We start from the raw sequence: 17,277 nt of genomic DNA, 5'->3' as shown, positions 1-17,277 counted from the left end.
ATAATCTTCATATTAATTTAGTGAAGACTAAAATAAAGCAAAAAAATAAAAAAAAGACTTAAAAAATAAGATATCTGAATTGCGATGTATTGTTATTTAGTTATAGTTCAAGTGTTCTACAAATTAAGGTTTTTTATTACTATAAAATTATGGTAATGGTTATTAACACAAATTTAACTTATGTAACAAATATATTTTCATGTATTGTTATAAAATAGATACATATTTACATGTTTCTACTTTTAATCGGTTTTGTTCGGTTTATTCGGTTTAATCGGTTATATACCAAACCATATCCAAATCCTACGGTTTTTATAAAATTATATCCATTCGGTTTATATGGTATATACCAAAACCAAACCATATTGTCTATTTCGGTTCGGTTCGGTTCGGTACGGTTCGGTTTTACCATATTGAACAGCCCTATGTTTATGTTACAAACTTCTAAAAAGGTTCAAAAGAGTTTTCTTCTATGGCGTATCAATCAAAATAAATCTTCCAAACTTTCTTTTTAACGAAATTATTTGGCAGCATCCAAAATTTTGCAATACGAGAAATAGCGTGGATGAAAATCAAGTTCTCTAGTAGAAAAATAAACAGTTAGGTGTTTTGTTGTTGCAACATGTGTGGGATAACTCTATTATAAGTGGGTATAAAGCCCAAAACTCTCTTTTTGTTGCTAATGACTATTGATCCACTGAAGCTTTAAAACAAAACGAAAAATGCATGGAAAAAACATCAGATTTGTCAGTATTTATTCCTAACATCAATAAAAATATTAAGTAAGAAAATCAAAATATCAAAAAGAAATTAGTATGTTAATAAAATGATTTAAATATGAATTCAACCCTCACAGAACTTATATGATTACGGCACTCACCCTGGATTAGGTGGATAATTTGCATACGAATGACATGGATGGTATACAAAAATAAATAAATAAAATAAACTGTTAATATAAAATGAAAAAAAAAATTATCAAAAAATAAATATATATATATATATATAAAATGAAAATTATATGAAGTAAAAATAACGAAAATAGAGTGAGCGACTTGTGAGTAAATGGTGAGAATGAGGTCGCTGTGCTCATAATCGTACCAAACACGGACGATTCATGGAAACGCGCGTCACATGTTGTTGTTCTGTTGAGACAACGACAATCATCCCCAACGCTCACCATTTATAATACTCCCTTTTATCTTATTTTATATTCTCTTCTAACAACTTTATTTATTTATTTATTTAGGTTACTGAATCCCAATTCGTTTGGTTGATGACCAAAAATCCTAACTGATGACCAACAAAGTGTGACAATTCTATTTTATTGCCTATCGAACCACTATGCTTTGTTTGGCGCATGTACTAATTAATAACATAAATCATATATATTTCTATGCTAATAAATGGTGCTTATTGTCTATAACTTGTAGTTTAGTACTTCGTGGTAGCATAATATTGTGTCATCAACTAATTCAAATAAGCATAGCTGATGTTATTAATAAAAAATACTTAATTGTCGCATAGGAATTGAAAACACATTAAATTTCGTTTTTGATGTACTTTTTATCTGTTAAACTAGATCTTGACTCGCGTTTGCAAAGCACATGATATTTTATAATTATTTTTTTACTAATGATTTAACAAATAATTTGTTAATTTATAAGAATTTTGAGTATTTAAATGAGTGCTTTTAAATTTGAACCGAATCCGCAATCAAACCGGTTAATCCGGTGATCCAATAATTCAATTTAGGTTTTTTTAAAAATATCCATATTTAAAAAAAGTCACTAAAATCCGAAACTAATCGATTGAATCGATGGATGACAAATATGTAATCTAATTTGATTTAAATTTTATATTTTCATAATTTGTCACCTTTTAATCCAAATTTTAAATTCATTATTTTGCAATTTTATGAAATTACAATGTTTCTACAAAAGTTTGATATAGAAAATGATAGAAAAAATCATTAAGAATTATAAATATTTCTTGATCATATTACTCCTTTTATATAGCTTAATTAATTTTATTATGATTTTTTATGTAATTTATTTTGTTAAAAAATTGGTTTATATTATAATCGGTTTAAATTTGTTGTTAACAATTAGTGTTAAGCATTTGTTAGATAAAATATATTTTGAACAAATTTATAATTAGTTTTGTTATTATATTTATTGTACAATGTATAACCATTATATATATATATATATTTATGTAGTGGCTACTATTGAATTATTGTGTTACTTAAATAATTTATATAACCATTATTTAGAAAGTATAAATAAAATAAACCATTAATTTAATTGATTTATCATTGACTGAAATGTTTTTGTAATATTTAAACGTGTAAAAATAAGTTCTATTTACTTTTCGTTGTTTTATAAATTATTTAATTTTTTAATTATTTAATCTATCTAAATAATTATTTAAAAGATGATATTTAATATTTATATTATCTGAATACAAAATTAATTATAATATTGTCTGGAAACATGAATAGTAATATAAAGAAAATAGTACATTTTTTGGAAACATGGATAATAGTGTAAAACAAATTAGTGATTTAGTGTAGATTTAACTATAAAGTAGAAATGTGTATTCAATTTAAAAAAAAAATTACAAAATAAATGTTAGGTCCAACATAATAGATGCATTCTCTTTTTAACTTTCATTCTTTGTTTTTTCATGACTCATATTAATAGGCAAATATAAACATTTATCGAAACCAACCTAATAATTAGACACCAGCATTTTCATTATTAACAAAAAGGAATAAAAGGCGACAAATATTAATACTAGTAGACGCACCGACAGATATGAGATATCTCATTTATTGACGTGTTGAAAGTCGATTTACCATGATTTTTTTCATTTATAAAAAGAGAAAACAGATTCCAGTGGGTGGTGAACGCAGTGGTCTGACTCTTAGCTATTAGTGCATCACAGTCTTTTTAAGTCGTTGGAACCAACATTATCTGATGGCGAGGTGATATTGTCACCTACGTTGCACGGAAGCTTCATCGGACGTCCGCTTCCCGCTTCGGAACCGGAATCGGAATCGGAACCTTGTAGAAGCTTGCGGAATCTCGCTTCCAAAACGTTTCTAAAATATTCTTTTTAAAAATCTGTTGGAAGCTTACGATTCCGTTTTGGAATCACGCTTCCGTTTTAAAAAAAAAATACAATATATATCAATAAAATATAAAACCATATTTTTAATCTATATAAAATAAAATAAAATTAATAGTAATGATTATTAAGTTATAAATATACAAATATCAAAAATAATACTATAAATTATCTTTATGCATTGGGATTTTTTATTAAAGATATAGCACATATTGAAATATATTGTGTCATTTTTTTATGAAGTATTAAAAATAAGTAATATAAGATTTGTTTGTAAACTAAATTATGTGTATTTTTACAGTTTTAATATAAAATCATTTCAAAATTATTATAAATGAATAAATGTTTTATTTCAAATTTAAATAATATAATTTTAGTCCTAATTTTTTAAAAAAAATTATATATATATATATATATATATATATATATACGCTTCCAACACGTACCCGCTTCCTAATATTTTAAAAAATCTCGCTTCTGCGCTTCTTTACGCTTCCGCTTCCACGTACCCGCTTCCGTTTCCATGTAACATAGATTGTCACCACTCACCAGTAACACTACACACAGACACGATAAGCCTAAAGTTTATGTTATTTTTCTATTCGAATTATGACCTGATAATAACCAACATTTATCATTACTGGGATTGGCTTCCTTATCAAAATCTTGTGATATATTGATTTGTCTTGATTTGTTTTTGTTTGACACGTATTAAAATTTTAATAAAAAGAACTAAAAAACATAAGAACGTGAGTTGATCAACTCATACACCAAAATGATTTGAGGTGTAAACGCATGGACTGTGACATGGTATCATAGTCACGGTGTTACTTATCTTTCATTTATGTAAAATTAGAACTCTTCGTATATGGTCTATCTATAATATTTGGTTTTATTAGAAATAAATGATGGTAGATTTGTAACTATTCATAAAAATACAGTGCATACAAAATATAGTGCAAGGACAACTAAACTGAAAATATAAGTGTATGCACTAGATAAAACAAAATAAATGCATTAGATAAAAATAAAAGGGAAAATCGCATAAAAAACCTTAAAAATGTCATTTACTAGCACTTTAAACTTTGAACTTTTTTCACTAACATTTTTAACCTTTAAAGTGACATTTTTATCATAAAAAACTTCCAAAGAAGAAAAATAACTGGCTGAACAGGTTAAAAATAGTTTTTTTTTTACAAAAAATAATTATTTAATTAATAAATAAACAAAAAAATTAATAAAAATCGAAAGATTTAACAAAAAACTCATAAATTGAAAAAAAGTGAGAAAAATAAATAAAATTTTAGAAAATTAAATAAAAAATAACTAAAAATTAAAAAATAAATAAGATCAAATTAAAATAGAGAAAAAGTAATAATAAATTTCAAAAAAATTGAAAATTCAAATTTTTTTTTTCATTTTCAAATATAATGTCGGAAATTATCATTGGAGATATGTCGAAAATAACGGTTTTTGGCATATCTCCAATGATACGGTTTTTGGCATATCTCCAATGATAATTTCTGACATTATATTTAAAAATGAATGTTGATAAAAAAAATTCATTTTCAAATGAATTTTTTTTTTTGAATTTTCATTTTTTTTGAAATTTATGATTTTTTTTTCTCCATTTTAAATTGATCTTATTTATTTTTTGAATTTTTTAATTTATGAGTTTTTTGTTTAATTTTTCAATTTTTATTAATTTTTTTGTTTATTTTATTAATTAAATAATTATTTTTGAAAAAAAAACTGTTTTTAACCTGTTCAACCGGTCATTTTTCTTCTTTGCAGGGTTTTTATGATAAAAATGTCACTTTGAAAGTTAAAAGTGTTACTGAAAAAACTTCAAGATTTAAAATGCTAGTAGATAACACTTTCAAAGTTTTTTATGCGATTTTCCCAAAAATAAAATGCAGTATGACTGTTAGTGCATACAACAATAGTCAAACTTTAAATCAACATACTGCATGTTGTTGGAAAAAAAAACATTGGTAGCAACTTTTACATTTAGGGTTTGATCGGTTAGTACTAGCGTTACTTGGAGTAAATAATTAAAGAGAGAATGAGTGGAAAAACTAAAGAGTAAATAGTGTAATAGAAAACAGGAAAAAGTTAAACACAGCGCAATGCTTTTTTTACTCTAGAGCAGGAGGAAAAAATAGAACATTTTTTAAACAGTAAGGAGCGATAAAGAATTAAAACATTTTCAACTGATTGGATTAGTAATAGCTGAAGTCAAAGTAAATAATTTTTTCACCTAAAATATTATCGCTATAGCGTACATACAGTCACAACCTTATATTTTCAACAAAACTTCTAGTTTAAATTGGATAAGAGACTCTTATGATCTTATCATTAGAATTTTGTAAATCACATGTAATACTGCAAAAAATGGAATTAATGAAACAAAAAAGAATGGAATGATATGAATGAAATACTGCAAAAAATAAAATAGATTTCATTCCATTTATTCATAAACAAATTTGTTATGAAATTTTTTTTTTTATATTTTATCTAATTATTTTTGGAAAGTGGAATGACCATTTCATTCCATTCATAGCAAATGAAATTTTTTTTTGTGGAACTAATGAATTCAACCATTACACGTCATTTTATTCCAAAATATTATAATTCAGTTACACCCTAAATTATCTAAATATACAATAATAACCTGCAAATTTGTTGATAAGAAGAAAATAAAAACCTTTAAAACTCGGAATACTTCGAATAGTCGCCTTATTCGAACTCAAACGGGAAAGGAAGGCCTCGTAAGTCATAGTTAACATTTTTCTTCGTCCCATCATTTTCTGGTGACTTTCTCGACCAGTAACCACCACGTGTCTCCCTTCTTTCAAACTAATAAATCATGGGTCCACTGTAACAGAGAACTCTGAGAAGCACTCGATCTCTGCCACCCTCCGCTCTCTTTCTCTCCCAAGAACGCCTTTATATAACTTGCTTCGTGCCTAGGCTACTATACGCGCGTCTTCGTCACTCTACAAAACCTTAATTAAACTTTAATAACTACATTACTAATCCCATTTTTCTTATTAAACCTCCCCTACCCCGCCATTATTCTCAAAGAAAATCCAAACGACGACGACGAAGCAAAACGTATACGCATAGCTTATCAGTCACCTGCGTAACGCCATTTTTTCTTCCTTAGAATAAGCAAACAATGCGGTAATAATCAGAGCTTATCCATATAAATCATCAAGAAAGCAATCCAATGTCTATCTTCTAATCGAATATTTTTTTTTATAAATCTGTGTAGTTGATTGTCATCGGAAGCAAGAAGTTGAAATTGCGGTAACACAAAGCGGCAAAGCAACAGCTGAAGCAAGAAAAAAAGAAAAAAAAGCAAAAGAGGATCCTTATCTGTTTCTTCAAGCCATTTCTTGCTTATATATAGATTCCAAAAGGAGTAAATCAAGACATCTTATCGATCTTGAATAACTGGATGATGGTAATTGCAGCGAAAATGGTAAGAGGAAAGAAGGTAGAGATTGTTTCTCTACTTATTCTTGTGATAGTGATGGCGGCAACGGCGGCGACCGTGACGTATGACCACCGTGCTCTTGTAATCGACGGGAAAAGGAAGATTCTGATATCTGGCTCAATTCACTATCCTCGTAGCACTCCTGAGGTAACTACACTGTTACACACCTATACATATATACGGCTACGTATATACAGAAATGTTACCAGTTACTTATAACAATATATTTTTTTTTCTGAACCTTTATTTTTTGATATTTGTGGTAGATGTGGCCAGACCTTATACAGAAATCAAAGGACGGTGGCTTGGACGTTATAGAGACGTACGTGTTCTGGAATGGTCACGAGCCTGAGAAGAACAAGGTCGGTTCTGTTTTGGGTTTTGTGCTTTTGGTTCTTTTGTCCGAACTCTATTTTTTTTAATATTTTTGGGGTGAAATTATTTTTGCAGTATAATTTTGAAGGAAGATATGATTTAGTAAAATTTGTGAAGCTTGCTGCTAAAGCTGGTCTCTACGTTCATCTACGAATTGGTCCTTATGCTTGCGCAGAATGGAATTACGGGTAATAAAATGTGGTTTTCTTCTGGATACCACTCTGTTTTTGATTAATTTTAGGGATTTTATTATTAAAATATCGGATGATTAATTTTTGAAATGGTGGACTTTGTGGAACAGTGGTTTCCCAGTGTGGTTACATTTTGTTCCTGGAATTAAGTTTCGAACTGACAACGAACCATTTAAGGTATGGTTTAGGTGAATGTGTTATTAAATTATCATGTGAGAAAATGTATAATGTTTTAGTCTTTGTGTGTTTGCAGGCGGAAATGCAGCGGTTCACTGCCAAGATTGTTGATCTGATGAAGCAAGAAAAGCTATATGCATCACAAGGAGGCCCAATCATTCTCTCCCAGGTTTGTTCTGTGAAGAATTTTTGTTCACATTACTAATTGTAACATTTCTCAGGATTTTCTCAATTGTTTTTTTTTGTTTTCATGATTTTGGATGTCAGATTGAGAATGAATACGGGAATATTGATTCAGCTTATGGTGCTGCTGGTAAAAGTTATATGAAGTGGTCTGCTTCTATGGCTCTTTCACTAGATACTGGAGTACCCTGGAACATGTGCCAACAAGGAGATGCTCCTGATCCCATTGTCAGTTTCCTAAACATTCCACTACTTTCTTTAAATAGGAAAGTGTTTGATTGAGACATTCTTATTTTTTTTTTCTTGGTAGATCAACACATGCAACGGTTTCTACTGTGACCAGTTTACTCCCAACTCAAACAACAAACCTAAGATGTGGACCGAGAATTGGAGTGGATGGTGAGTCTCTTGGTTCTTTTACTTTACCTAAATTTGCATTTAACTCATCACTTTCTTGTATATCATCTGGGACGACTAGGTTCCTTGGTTTTGGAGAACCGACCCCTTACAGGCCAGTTGAAGATCTTGCATTTGCGGTCGCACGGTTTTTCCAACGAGGTGGAACTTTCCAGAACTATTACATGGTAATTAATTGAAACACAAGAAGCCAATTGTTTTTTTTATTATGTTCTACTTTCTTGTTGCTATTGATTAATACTCGAGCTTTTCTTACAATATTTTTATTTTTATTTTGGTATCTTGTTCAGTATCATGGTGGAACAAACTTTGAAAGAACAAGTGGAGGACCCTTAATCTCTACTAGTTATGACTATGATGCTCCCATTGATGAGTATGGTGAGGACTCTCCACCACTGGATGTCTTTCTTTTCTTCTTGGATCTCTAGTTGTCTGTGAATTTACTGAAGAGACGTTGATTTATTTTTTGTTGTTGTTGCAGGACTTCTGAGACAACCAAAATGGGGACACTTGCGAGATCTACACAAGGCTATCAAGCTTTGTGAAGACGCCTTGATTGCTACAGATCCAGAAATTACTTCGTTAGGTTCAAATTTGGAGGTAATAACAATAAAACTTCAATGTCACTCCACTTCTTGCATGCAACATGCTTTGATTTTTAATCATTTTACATATATGATTTGTGACTTCACAGGCAGCTGTATACAAAACTTCATCTGGATCATGCGCTGCTTTTCTTGCAAACATCGGCACACAATCTGATGCAACTGTGACTTTCAATGGCAAATCATATCGCTTGCCTGCATGGTCCGTTAGCATCTTGCCGGATTGCAAGAATGTTGCTTTCAACACAGCAAAGGTCCGTTTCATTAGCATGTCTTTAAACATTATTCCCACATGGCAACAACTGATACCAATATTGAATATGTAGATAAATTCTGCAACGGAGTCTACCGCATTTGCTCGTCAATCATTAAAGCCAGATGGTGGTTCGTCTGCGGAACTAGGATCACAATGGAGTCACATAAAAGAACCTATTGGAATATCCGAGGCTGATGCATTGGTGAAACCTGGATTGTTGGAGCAGATTAACACTACAGCTGATAAAAGCGACTACTTGTGGTACTCACTGAGGTATATAGAGTATACCTGAGCTGTTTCTTTCTCTTCTTACAGAAAGCAGAAGTCTTACCATGTGTTTCAATCTAAAACAGGATGGATATTAAAGGCGATGAGACTTTCCTTGATGAAGGATCCAAAGCTGTCCTTCACATCCAATCCATAGGCCAAGTGGTGTATGCTTTTATAAATGGAAAACTTGCAGGTATATATATATATATATGTTACTCTTTAAGTTTTCACAATGAGATGAAGTGAATTTTGCAACTGAGTAGCATTGATTCTTGGTTTGTAGGAAGTGGAAATGACAGGACAAATATTTCTTTGGACATCCCAATTAATCTTGTAACTGGGAAGAACACAATTGATCTTCTTAGTGTGACCGTAGGGCTTGCGGTAGGTTCTAATCACCAAAACATTACTAAATGTTTATACAGGCATATGATTAACTCAACTAATTAAGCTAAACTTAATCCTCAGAACTATGGAGCTTTCTTTGACATAATTGGAGCAGGAATCACCGGTCCTGTGTCACTTAACAGCGCGAAAACTGGTAGCTCAATGGATTTGTCATCACACCAATGGACTTATCAGGTATGTTGCATTTTGATCAACGACAAGAATCTCTTGTCATACCTTCTTACTTTTTCAAGTTCTAACGGCGGTTGATTTATAGGTTGGACTCAAAGGGGAAGACACAGGTTTAGGAAGTGGAGATTCTTCTGAATGGGTTTCAAACTCTCCTTTGCCCACTAACCAGCCACTAGTTTGGTACAAGGTGATGATAATCTCTTGTTATGTTTTAAAGAACTATTGTCTTTTCTTGTCAGCCTCTTAATAATATCTTGTTATGTTTCTCAGACAACATTTGACGCTCCTTCTGGGAGTGAACCAGTAGCTATAGACTTCACAGGCACAGGAAAAGGCATTGCGTGGGTGAACGGACAGAGCATAGGTCGGTACTGGCCGACCAGTATTGCACGAACCGATGGTTGCGTAGGGTCATGCAACTATAGAGGAACTTACCGCAATGACAAATGTCTCAAGAACTGTGGAAAACCTTCGCAGACATTGTAAGTACTACTAACCATCTTTTACATCTATCTCAGCTGATTCGTTAAACCTGAGTTATATAATAACGATATGACCATTGTTGGTTTGTACAGGTATCACGTGCCTCGCTCGTGGATTAAACCAAGCGGGAACACTCTTGTTCTGTTGGAAGAAATGGGTGGAGATCCGACAAAGATATCTTTTGCAACTAAACACACAGGAAGCAACTTGTGTTTGAAGGTGTCAGAGTCTCATCCAGCTCCTGTGGACACGTGGACTTCGGACTCCAAGTTCTCAAACAGAACTAGTCCGGCGGTTCTTTCCTTAAAATGCCCTGTCTCCACTCAGGTGATATCTTCTATAAGATTTGCAAGCTTCGGTACACCCACAGGTAGTTGCGGTAGTTTTAGCCACGGCCGTTGCAATAGCGCCCGATCTCTCTCCGTGGTTCAAAAGGTTTGGTTTCATTTATTTCTGCTCTGTCTATGACTTTGACTGCTTCCTATTTATAGTTGGAGTTTTTGTCATGTGTGGCAGGCGTGTGTTGGATCAAGGAGTTGCAAAGTTGAAGTCTCGACAAGAGTCTTCGGAGAGCCTTGTCATGGCGTCGTCAAGAGCTTAGCTGTGGAAGCTGTTTGTGCATGAGTGACATGTTCCTTTTACCTCCGCAGATTTGATATGATATGTAATTGTTTTAAAATAAAGCAAATGAAATGGATGATAATATGAAGTCGTCAATTCAAATAAATTTGGCAGGAATTAAAAAAGTTCTCTTTTTGTAGCTATTTGTTACTCTTAGAGTGTAGACACAAAAAAAAATGTTGTATCAAGATACTTTTTAGCCATGACTGATCACTACTTGAACTTCATGGCAATCCTTTTCTCATGGAGTTAAGAGCAAACAACATTAAGAAAACCCAAAAGGCCAATTTAGCTCAAAAATAGACGGCATAACATTCGCAAATCTAAACGACAAGCGAGAAAAACTGAAAAAAAGTTTTTCATTTGTTTCGATCAAATCTGAAGAAAAATAGGCACTGACAGGAGCATAACCTTATTGGCCCTGCCCAGTCTTGTTGGTTAAAGTCACCTTAACAGAACTAGGGTAATTAAAAGAGTCACGGTTGGACCGGTCGGTTCAATTCAATTCGATTTTCTAAAAAAGGGTTTAATGGTCTGAATCTAATAACATTTGGTAACTCCTCTCCTCCCACTTCTAATTAAAAACCCTTACCGTTTCTCTATCGTCTCTACAAGCCCACTCCCAATGACGTCATCTTCACTCGACGAGCTCCCTTCCGCCGCCGAAACCCTGACATCCCAGATTCCCTCCGACACCGCTCCCATCGACCCAATCCCATCTTCCAATGATGACGTCGAAGCCGTGGGGGAGAAACGTAAGCGCGACGACGACGAGAAGACCACCAATCTCGAATCCTCCACTCCTTCGCCGTGGTTCAAGACCAGCCTCTGCTCCTACTTCCGCCGTCAGGGCTCGTGCAGCCACGGAGCCGCGTGCAAGTACGCTCACGGCGAGAATGAGCTCCTTCAGAAACCGGATAACACGTGGGACCCGACCTCCGAGCGCGGTAAGAAGGCGAAGATGATGTCGGATAGTGCCGTGAAAGAGGAAGAAGAAGTGGGTGATGTTATGTTCACGGAGGAGATGATGGATGATAACGATGGTGGTGGTGATGGAGGTGTTCATGATCTGTCTCTTAGTAAATGTTTGGTGCATTTGCCTACAAAGTGGCAATCTGATGATCTCAAGACGTTTCTCCGAGAGCAGGTAAAGTTTCAGTCTTTAAGATCTCAAACATAACCTTTGAGATTAGTTGCCTAAAGTAAAGGTTTTAGGATCACAGACATAACCATTGATTAGTTCTCTGAAGTAAAGTTTTAGTCTTTAAGTTGTTAGGTTCTCAAACATACCCATTGATTAGTTCTCTAGAGTAAAGTAATAGTCTTTTAGGATCACAAACATAACCATTTATTAGTTGTTAGAGTAAAGTTTTAAGATCTGGAACAGAACCATTGAATAAGTCTTTGTTTACAGTAAAGAATGATAACGTAGCTCTTTGATTTAGTTTCTAGGATCATGTTAGTGTGGCTGAATCGATCTTTGGATAGATTGAGTGACTGATTCATTCATTTCTCAGGGAGTTGAATACAAGTTTGCGAAGAAAAGACGAGGAATGATGGTTGGTTTCCTGACTTTTGAGAATGCAGAACAATTGAAAAACGGCGTAGAGGTGCTTTTCTTTCCTCAGAGGAGTTTCATCGAGATATGAGTTTTCTCTCTTTATGTTGTTCAAGAGTCTGTCGAATATTTGCAGATTTTGGAAGGCAAAAATGTGAATAACAAGAGCTTGAAGATCGCTGATGTCCTTCCCCGTACATTCGACAAGAACGGAGCGAAGAATCCGGCTGCTAAACTCAAAAGCGCCCGCGAAGCTGTGACTCCCTTGGCAGACCTGTCTTACGCGGACCAGCTCGAGCAGAAGAAGGCTTCTATCGCGCAAATGCTCAAAAAACTTGTCAGGAACTTTCTCATACTCTCTTTCATATTTTCCGCGATTGCTTCTAGTATTCTCAAGTCTCAACTTCAACGGAGTGAGTTTTGTTGGAAATGTATTTTATTGGCAGACGAGGAATGCGCGTAAAGCTTGTCCTAATGGAAAATCAGTTCCAGAATGGGTCCTTCAGTCTAGGGAAATAGGTAAGAACTCTAAACAAAGTCCAATGCTTTTGATCTTCATTTTGATTGGAGTAGTCTTTTGATTCATACATTAAACATTTCAGGTGGTCTTTCATGTAAGCTTGAGGGGATTATAGAATCACCGCTTGTGAACGGTTACAGGAACAAGTGTGAGTTCTCAACTGGATATTCCGTTGAGGGGAAGTTAACTGTTGGATTCATGCTCGGAAATTTTAGGTATATACTTTCTTTTCTGAGACTTGTGTTTACTTTTTTTTTATCATAGTCATGGGAAGAACTAATGCAAAAATCTTTCACCAGTGCGGGTGTAACTGCAGTAGAGGAAGCTGTGAACTGTCCCAATATCTCTAAACTTGCTTGCCGATACGCTTCGATCTTTCAGAGTTTCTTAGAAAAATCAAGGCTCCCTGTTTGGAATAGGTTTAAAAGCTGTGGCTTCTGGCGACAGTTGACGGTATGTGTTTCCTGTTATGGTATAGCTCAAGCATGACTTACCTAATTCACTTGGCTCAAACATATTAGGTTCGAGAAGGAAGCAAACCTGGTGTGGTTTCAAGTGATGAAGATGCCGATTCAAGAATTGCAGAGGTTATGCTTATGGTTCAGGTTTGTTCTACGGATACTGACGAGGCAGAAGTGGCGACTGAGTTTGAAGAAATGGCAAAAGCATTTGCTGAAGGAGCTAGAGCAAGCACTCCACCTCTTCCTCTAACTGTATTAGTTGTTCAAGTAATTACTTATCCTCACAATTTTCTTTATTAAATCCAAAACAAAAACTGTATAATATTAACAACATCTATGGTTTTACTCAGGATCACGTAGGGATATCAAACGTTGCACCACCAGATTGTCCACTACGGTTGCTGCCTATTCCAGTGTCAGATAATGGGACACATCAGGACCAATCCACCAATGTCTTGACTGAAGCTCGGATTCACGATCACATCAACAACCTTCGGTTCAGCATATCCCCAACAGCATTCTTTCAGGTGATAATTGAATCTTCAGGGTCGATGCATCTTTAGGATAATTTGGTGAAAGTGGTGCTGGTTGTTGTAATAGATTTCAAAATCGTTGATCCAGGTTAATACATGCGCTGCGGAGAAGTTGTATTCACTTGCTGGAGATTGGGCTGATCTTGGTCCTGACACTTTGCTCTTTGATGTATGTTGTGGAACTGGAACAATCGGGCTTACACTCGCACATCGTGTTGGCATGGTAAGAGTCTGCTACTTTAACACAATCCTTATCGTTTCTGATGATTTGGTTCGGTACTAAACCTCTTAGGCTCTTCTTACAGGTGATTGGCATAGAAATGAATGCTTCGGCTGTATCTGATGCGGAGCGGAATGCAAAGATCAATGGCATAAGCAACTGCAAGTTCATATGTTCAAAGGCATGTGTTTGATGATATCATACCCTGTAGCTGGTTTCATTTATCGTAATCATATGGGTTCTTGTTAATGGTAGTGATTCGTTGGCTTTAATTTTTACAGGCAGAGGATGTGATGAGCTCTCTACTTACAGAATACGTAGATGTGTCTGAAACTGAAGAAGCCAAACCTCCAAGTGATGATCTCGACAAACAAAATTCCTCAGCAGAAGAAATGTCAAACCCAGAGGATGTACCTCCTCTAAACATTCAAGAAGCAGTTCAAAAGACTGAGCAGAAGGACTCCTCCTCTGAGCCGGAACGATCTACAAAGCCACAGTTCAAAAACGTAGTTGCTATAGTGGATCCACCTCGTCCTGGACTTCATCCAGATGTAATCAAAGCCCTGAGAACCCATCCACGGTTGAAGACGCTTGTGTTAGTTTCCTTCTCCCAAAACACTCAACACAACTCAAGTTACTTTGTTTATGTATCCTAACACCAGATTGTTTTTCAATGGCATTGATACTAACAGGTACATATCGTGCAACCCTGAAACACTCGTGGCAAACGCGATAGAGCTTTGCACGCCGTCATTCGAGAAAACGGGTCAAGAGAACAAAGGCTACCGAAGACAGAGCAGGATGGGAACCGCCGCTTTGGCTAGACACAGAGCCAAGAAAATGCCTGCTTCTGAGCCTTTTAAGCCTGTCAAAGCAATGGCCGTTGACCTTTTCCCTCACACCGACCACTGCGAAATGGTCATGCTACTCAATAGGTAGGTAATAAAACTCTTTTTTTTTTATAAGAGATGACAAAGACTCAATCATGTATCACCAAAGCAAACATCTATTGTCGTTTTTTTTACATTAAAACAAAACACAATGTAAGGATTTTTTTTAGTATATGTTTTTTTTTTCTTTTCCGAAAAAGACAAAAGAAAGGAGGTTTAAAGAAACTCTGATTGGTTGAAGTAAGTGTAACGAGCTCTGGCTAAGTTATCTTTTCGTTTCTTGTAAACAAGAGCTCCTATTGCAATGGCTCCTACTCCAACTATTCCTCCAATGGCGATCCCTGCTTTCTTCCATCCGCTCATCCCGCGGTCTTCATCTCCGTCTTGCTCGAATTCACCATCCTCGCTTGCTTTGATGTCCTCTGGATCTCCCTCTTCTGCCGGCGCAGGAGATGGGGCCGGAGAAGGGAAATTCTCTGTCTCCTCCTCTGCATCATCATCGGCATCATCGTCTGATGGAGCAGGAGCAGGTGCTGGTTCAGGAGTTGGAGAAGAAGATGATGATGATGGAGATGGGGAAGGAGGTTCCTGCTGAGGAGATGGTGGTGGAGAATCTGGTGATGAAGCTGGTGGCGGAAGGGGAACCGCTTCTGGTGATGGTGATGGTGATGGTGATGGTGATGGTGATGGTGATGGAGATGGAGACGGTGACCGTGATGGAGATGGTGACGGTGACCGTGATGGAGATGGTGAGGGAGAGGAATGTGATTCTGGTGAAGAAGAAGACGGTGGTGGAAGAGGAGAATGTGCTGGTGCCTCACGTTCCGGTGAGGTAGCAGGTGATGGAGAGTCCTCCTGTGCACGTGAGAATTCCACATTTAGGAGACACAATGATAGAATGACAATGAAACATAGCTTTTTAGCCGTGGCCATGGCGTTTTGATTCGATCTTTAATCGCTTTTTATATGAACTTGTAAGTCAATTTTGGTCGTATCAAGACGTCTCTTATAAAATGCCGTTGGGAGAATATGTTTTCTGGCTTTGTATGCCTCTTTGAGAGAGGGAGAGAGCTGCGGAGAACCAGGAGAGGGAGAGAATGAATGGGGGAGAAGATGCATCAATACATGTTCCTGTCATATTATACAGCTAACAAATTACTCAAATAGATGTATGTATGTATTTTGTTGATGTCATTTTTAGATTTTGTTTAATTAATGATGTTGCTACCATTTCGAACGCATTAAGCTGCTTCAATAATATTCAAAATTGGCTGCATGTCTTGTTTGTTTCTTTATAAAGAAATCACTGGTGCATGTATTTATGCAACTTAATACGCTCATTCGTTTTTAAAATTTAATACATCTTTAATTCGTTGATTAAAAAAAGAATCGTGAATGTGTGTAGCCTGATAATTCGTAACCCGACTTTGTAAGTCTTGGACCAGTGTAATGTGTTTGGCCTCTTGTCGAGGTGAAAATAGATTGAATACTCACAAAATTCAACATATCTCAAATTTTATATCAACTAAATTGAAGTATTTGGCAAATTATTGATCTATGAGTTCCACTCCATTTTTTTATAAATTATATTCATTAAAATAGTTCCACTGCATTCATTCTTTTATGTATAGAGAAATTTGTCAAGAAAAAGTTTTCTCTCCAATTTTTATGAGAAACAAATTAACCAATTTTTATTTATTTATCTAATTCTTCAATTAAAACTTTGTTCATTGTTTATTTTTCTATCAATCAAATGACATCGATGAAAGTCTAAATCTGAATCTATTGGATTTAAATCGGTTTACCAGAATAATAACAAAACAATTTAGTTAATATTAGAAAATAATAAAATATATTTAAATTTTAAACAGAAATATCATATAAAGTTGTAACATTAATTCTATTAACACAGTAAACCATATTTGTAAAATATCTGACATAAATTTTTTTTAATTTTATTTAACGATTTGTCATAAATTTAATTTCTCTTAAAATGTATCTAAACAGGTAAATTGCCACAAATACCACATTCATAGTACTACTTTTTATGTTTACACTAACCACTTTTACCCTCACTTTTAATGAAGGGTAAAATACAATTATACCCTTAGAGTTAACTAATCTAGACTTAAGGTTTAGAGTTGAAGGGTGGGGTAGAGATTTTGGAATGTGAAATTTATGATTATAATAAATATATAAATACTTAAAAAATATATAAAAATGTTTAAAAAATAGTTTCAAACATAATTTTCGCTTTTCAAAAAAAAATTTGAAAAAAAAAAAAAAAAAAATTCGAAAAAATAT

At 34.4% G+C, this 17,277-nt stretch overlaps 3 protein-coding genes across 4 annotated transcripts; 2 read left to right on the top strand and 1 right to left on the bottom strand.

Moving 5' to 3' along the window:
• The first annotated feature begins 5,950 nt into the window (after positions 1–5,950).
• LOC103829745 (beta-galactosidase 8) lies at positions 5,951–10,994 on the top strand. Its single transcript, XM_009105442.3, has 20 exons — positions 5,951–6,318; positions 6,410–6,781; positions 6,901–6,996; positions 7,085–7,197; positions 7,311–7,377; positions 7,454–7,546; positions 7,645–7,788; positions 7,871–7,959; positions 8,039–8,144; positions 8,268–8,355; positions 8,459–8,577; positions 8,672–8,836; positions 8,909–9,111; positions 9,192–9,301; positions 9,392–9,492; positions 9,577–9,690; positions 9,773–9,874; positions 9,958–10,169; positions 10,263–10,605; positions 10,687–10,994. The coding sequence occupies exons 2-20, from the start codon at positions 6,596–6,598 to the stop codon at positions 10,792–10,794; spliced, it is 2,559 nt and encodes an 852-aa protein (XP_009103690.1). The 5' UTR covers positions 5,951–6,318; positions 6,410–6,595; the 3' UTR covers positions 10,795–10,994.
• A 343-nt stretch (positions 10,995–11,337) lies between these two features.
• On the top strand, positions 11,338–15,199 carry LOC103829742 (zinc finger CCCH domain-containing protein 24). Of its 2 annotated transcripts, XM_033274722.1 has the most exons (13): positions 11,338–11,938; positions 12,309–12,401; positions 12,486–12,686; positions 12,796–12,868; positions 12,952–13,084; positions 13,169–13,322; positions 13,391–13,597; positions 13,681–13,857; positions 13,952–14,086; positions 14,169–14,264; positions 14,365–14,489; positions 14,520–14,678; positions 14,776–15,199. In XM_033274722.1, the coding sequence occupies exons 1-13, from the start codon at positions 11,417–11,419 to the stop codon at positions 15,020–15,022; spliced, it is 2,322 nt and encodes a 773-aa protein (XP_033130613.1). In that variant the 5' UTR covers positions 11,338–11,416; the 3' UTR covers positions 15,023–15,199. The 2 variants fall into 2 exon arrangements, with proteins under 2 accessions (XP_033130613.1, XP_009103688.1); XM_009105440.3 differs by having other exon boundaries at positions 14,365–14,678.
• On the bottom strand, positions 15,024–17,165 carry LOC103829744 (protein TsetseEP). The gene has a single exon (XM_009105441.3). The coding sequence runs from the start codon at positions 15,904–15,906 to the stop codon at positions 15,190–15,192; it is 717 nt and encodes a 238-aa protein (XP_009103689.2). The 5' UTR covers positions 15,907–17,165; the 3' UTR covers positions 15,024–15,189.
• Between the last annotated feature and the right edge of the window lie 112 nt (positions 17,166–17,277).

This window comes from Brassica rapa, chromosome A07, assembly GCF_000309985.2.
Source record: "Brassica rapa cultivar Chiifu-401-42 chromosome A07, CAAS_Brap_v3.01, whole genome shotgun sequence".
NCBI lineage: Eukaryota > Viridiplantae > Streptophyta > Magnoliopsida > Brassicales > Brassicaceae > Brassica > Brassica rapa.
This window is presented reverse-complemented; position numbering and strand designations above follow the sequence as displayed.

Excerpts from the sequence above, each read along its gene's own strand:
- LOC103829745 (XM_009105442.3), top strand. The coding sequence starts at position 6,596 with ATGATGGTAATTGCAGCGAAAATGGTAAGAGGAAAGAAGGTAGAGATT. Across the intron at positions 7,960-8,038 it reads ACCGAGAATTGGAGTGGATG|GTTCCTTGGTTTTGGAGAAC; the intron begins GTGAGTCTCTTG and ends TGGGACGACTAG. Across the intron at positions 8,578-8,671 it reads CGTTAGGTTCAAATTTGGAG|GCAGCTGTATACAAAACTTC; the intron begins GTAATAACAATA and ends GTGACTTCACAG.
- LOC103829742 (XM_009105440.3), top strand. The coding sequence starts at position 11,417 with ATGACGTCATCTTCACTCGACGAGCTCCCTTCCGCCGCCGAAACCCTG. Across the intron at positions 14,087-14,168 it reads TCGCACATCGTGTTGGCATG|GTGATTGGCATAGAAATGAA; the intron begins GTAAGAGTCTGC and ends CTCTTCTTACAG. Across the intron at positions 14,265-14,364 it reads GCAAGTTCATATGTTCAAAG|GCAGAGGATGTGATGAGCTC; the intron begins GCATGTGTTTGA and ends TAATTTTTACAG.
- LOC103829744 (XM_009105441.3), bottom strand. The coding sequence starts at position 15,906 with ATGGCCACGGCTAAAAAGCTATGTTTCATTGTCATTCTATCATTGTGT.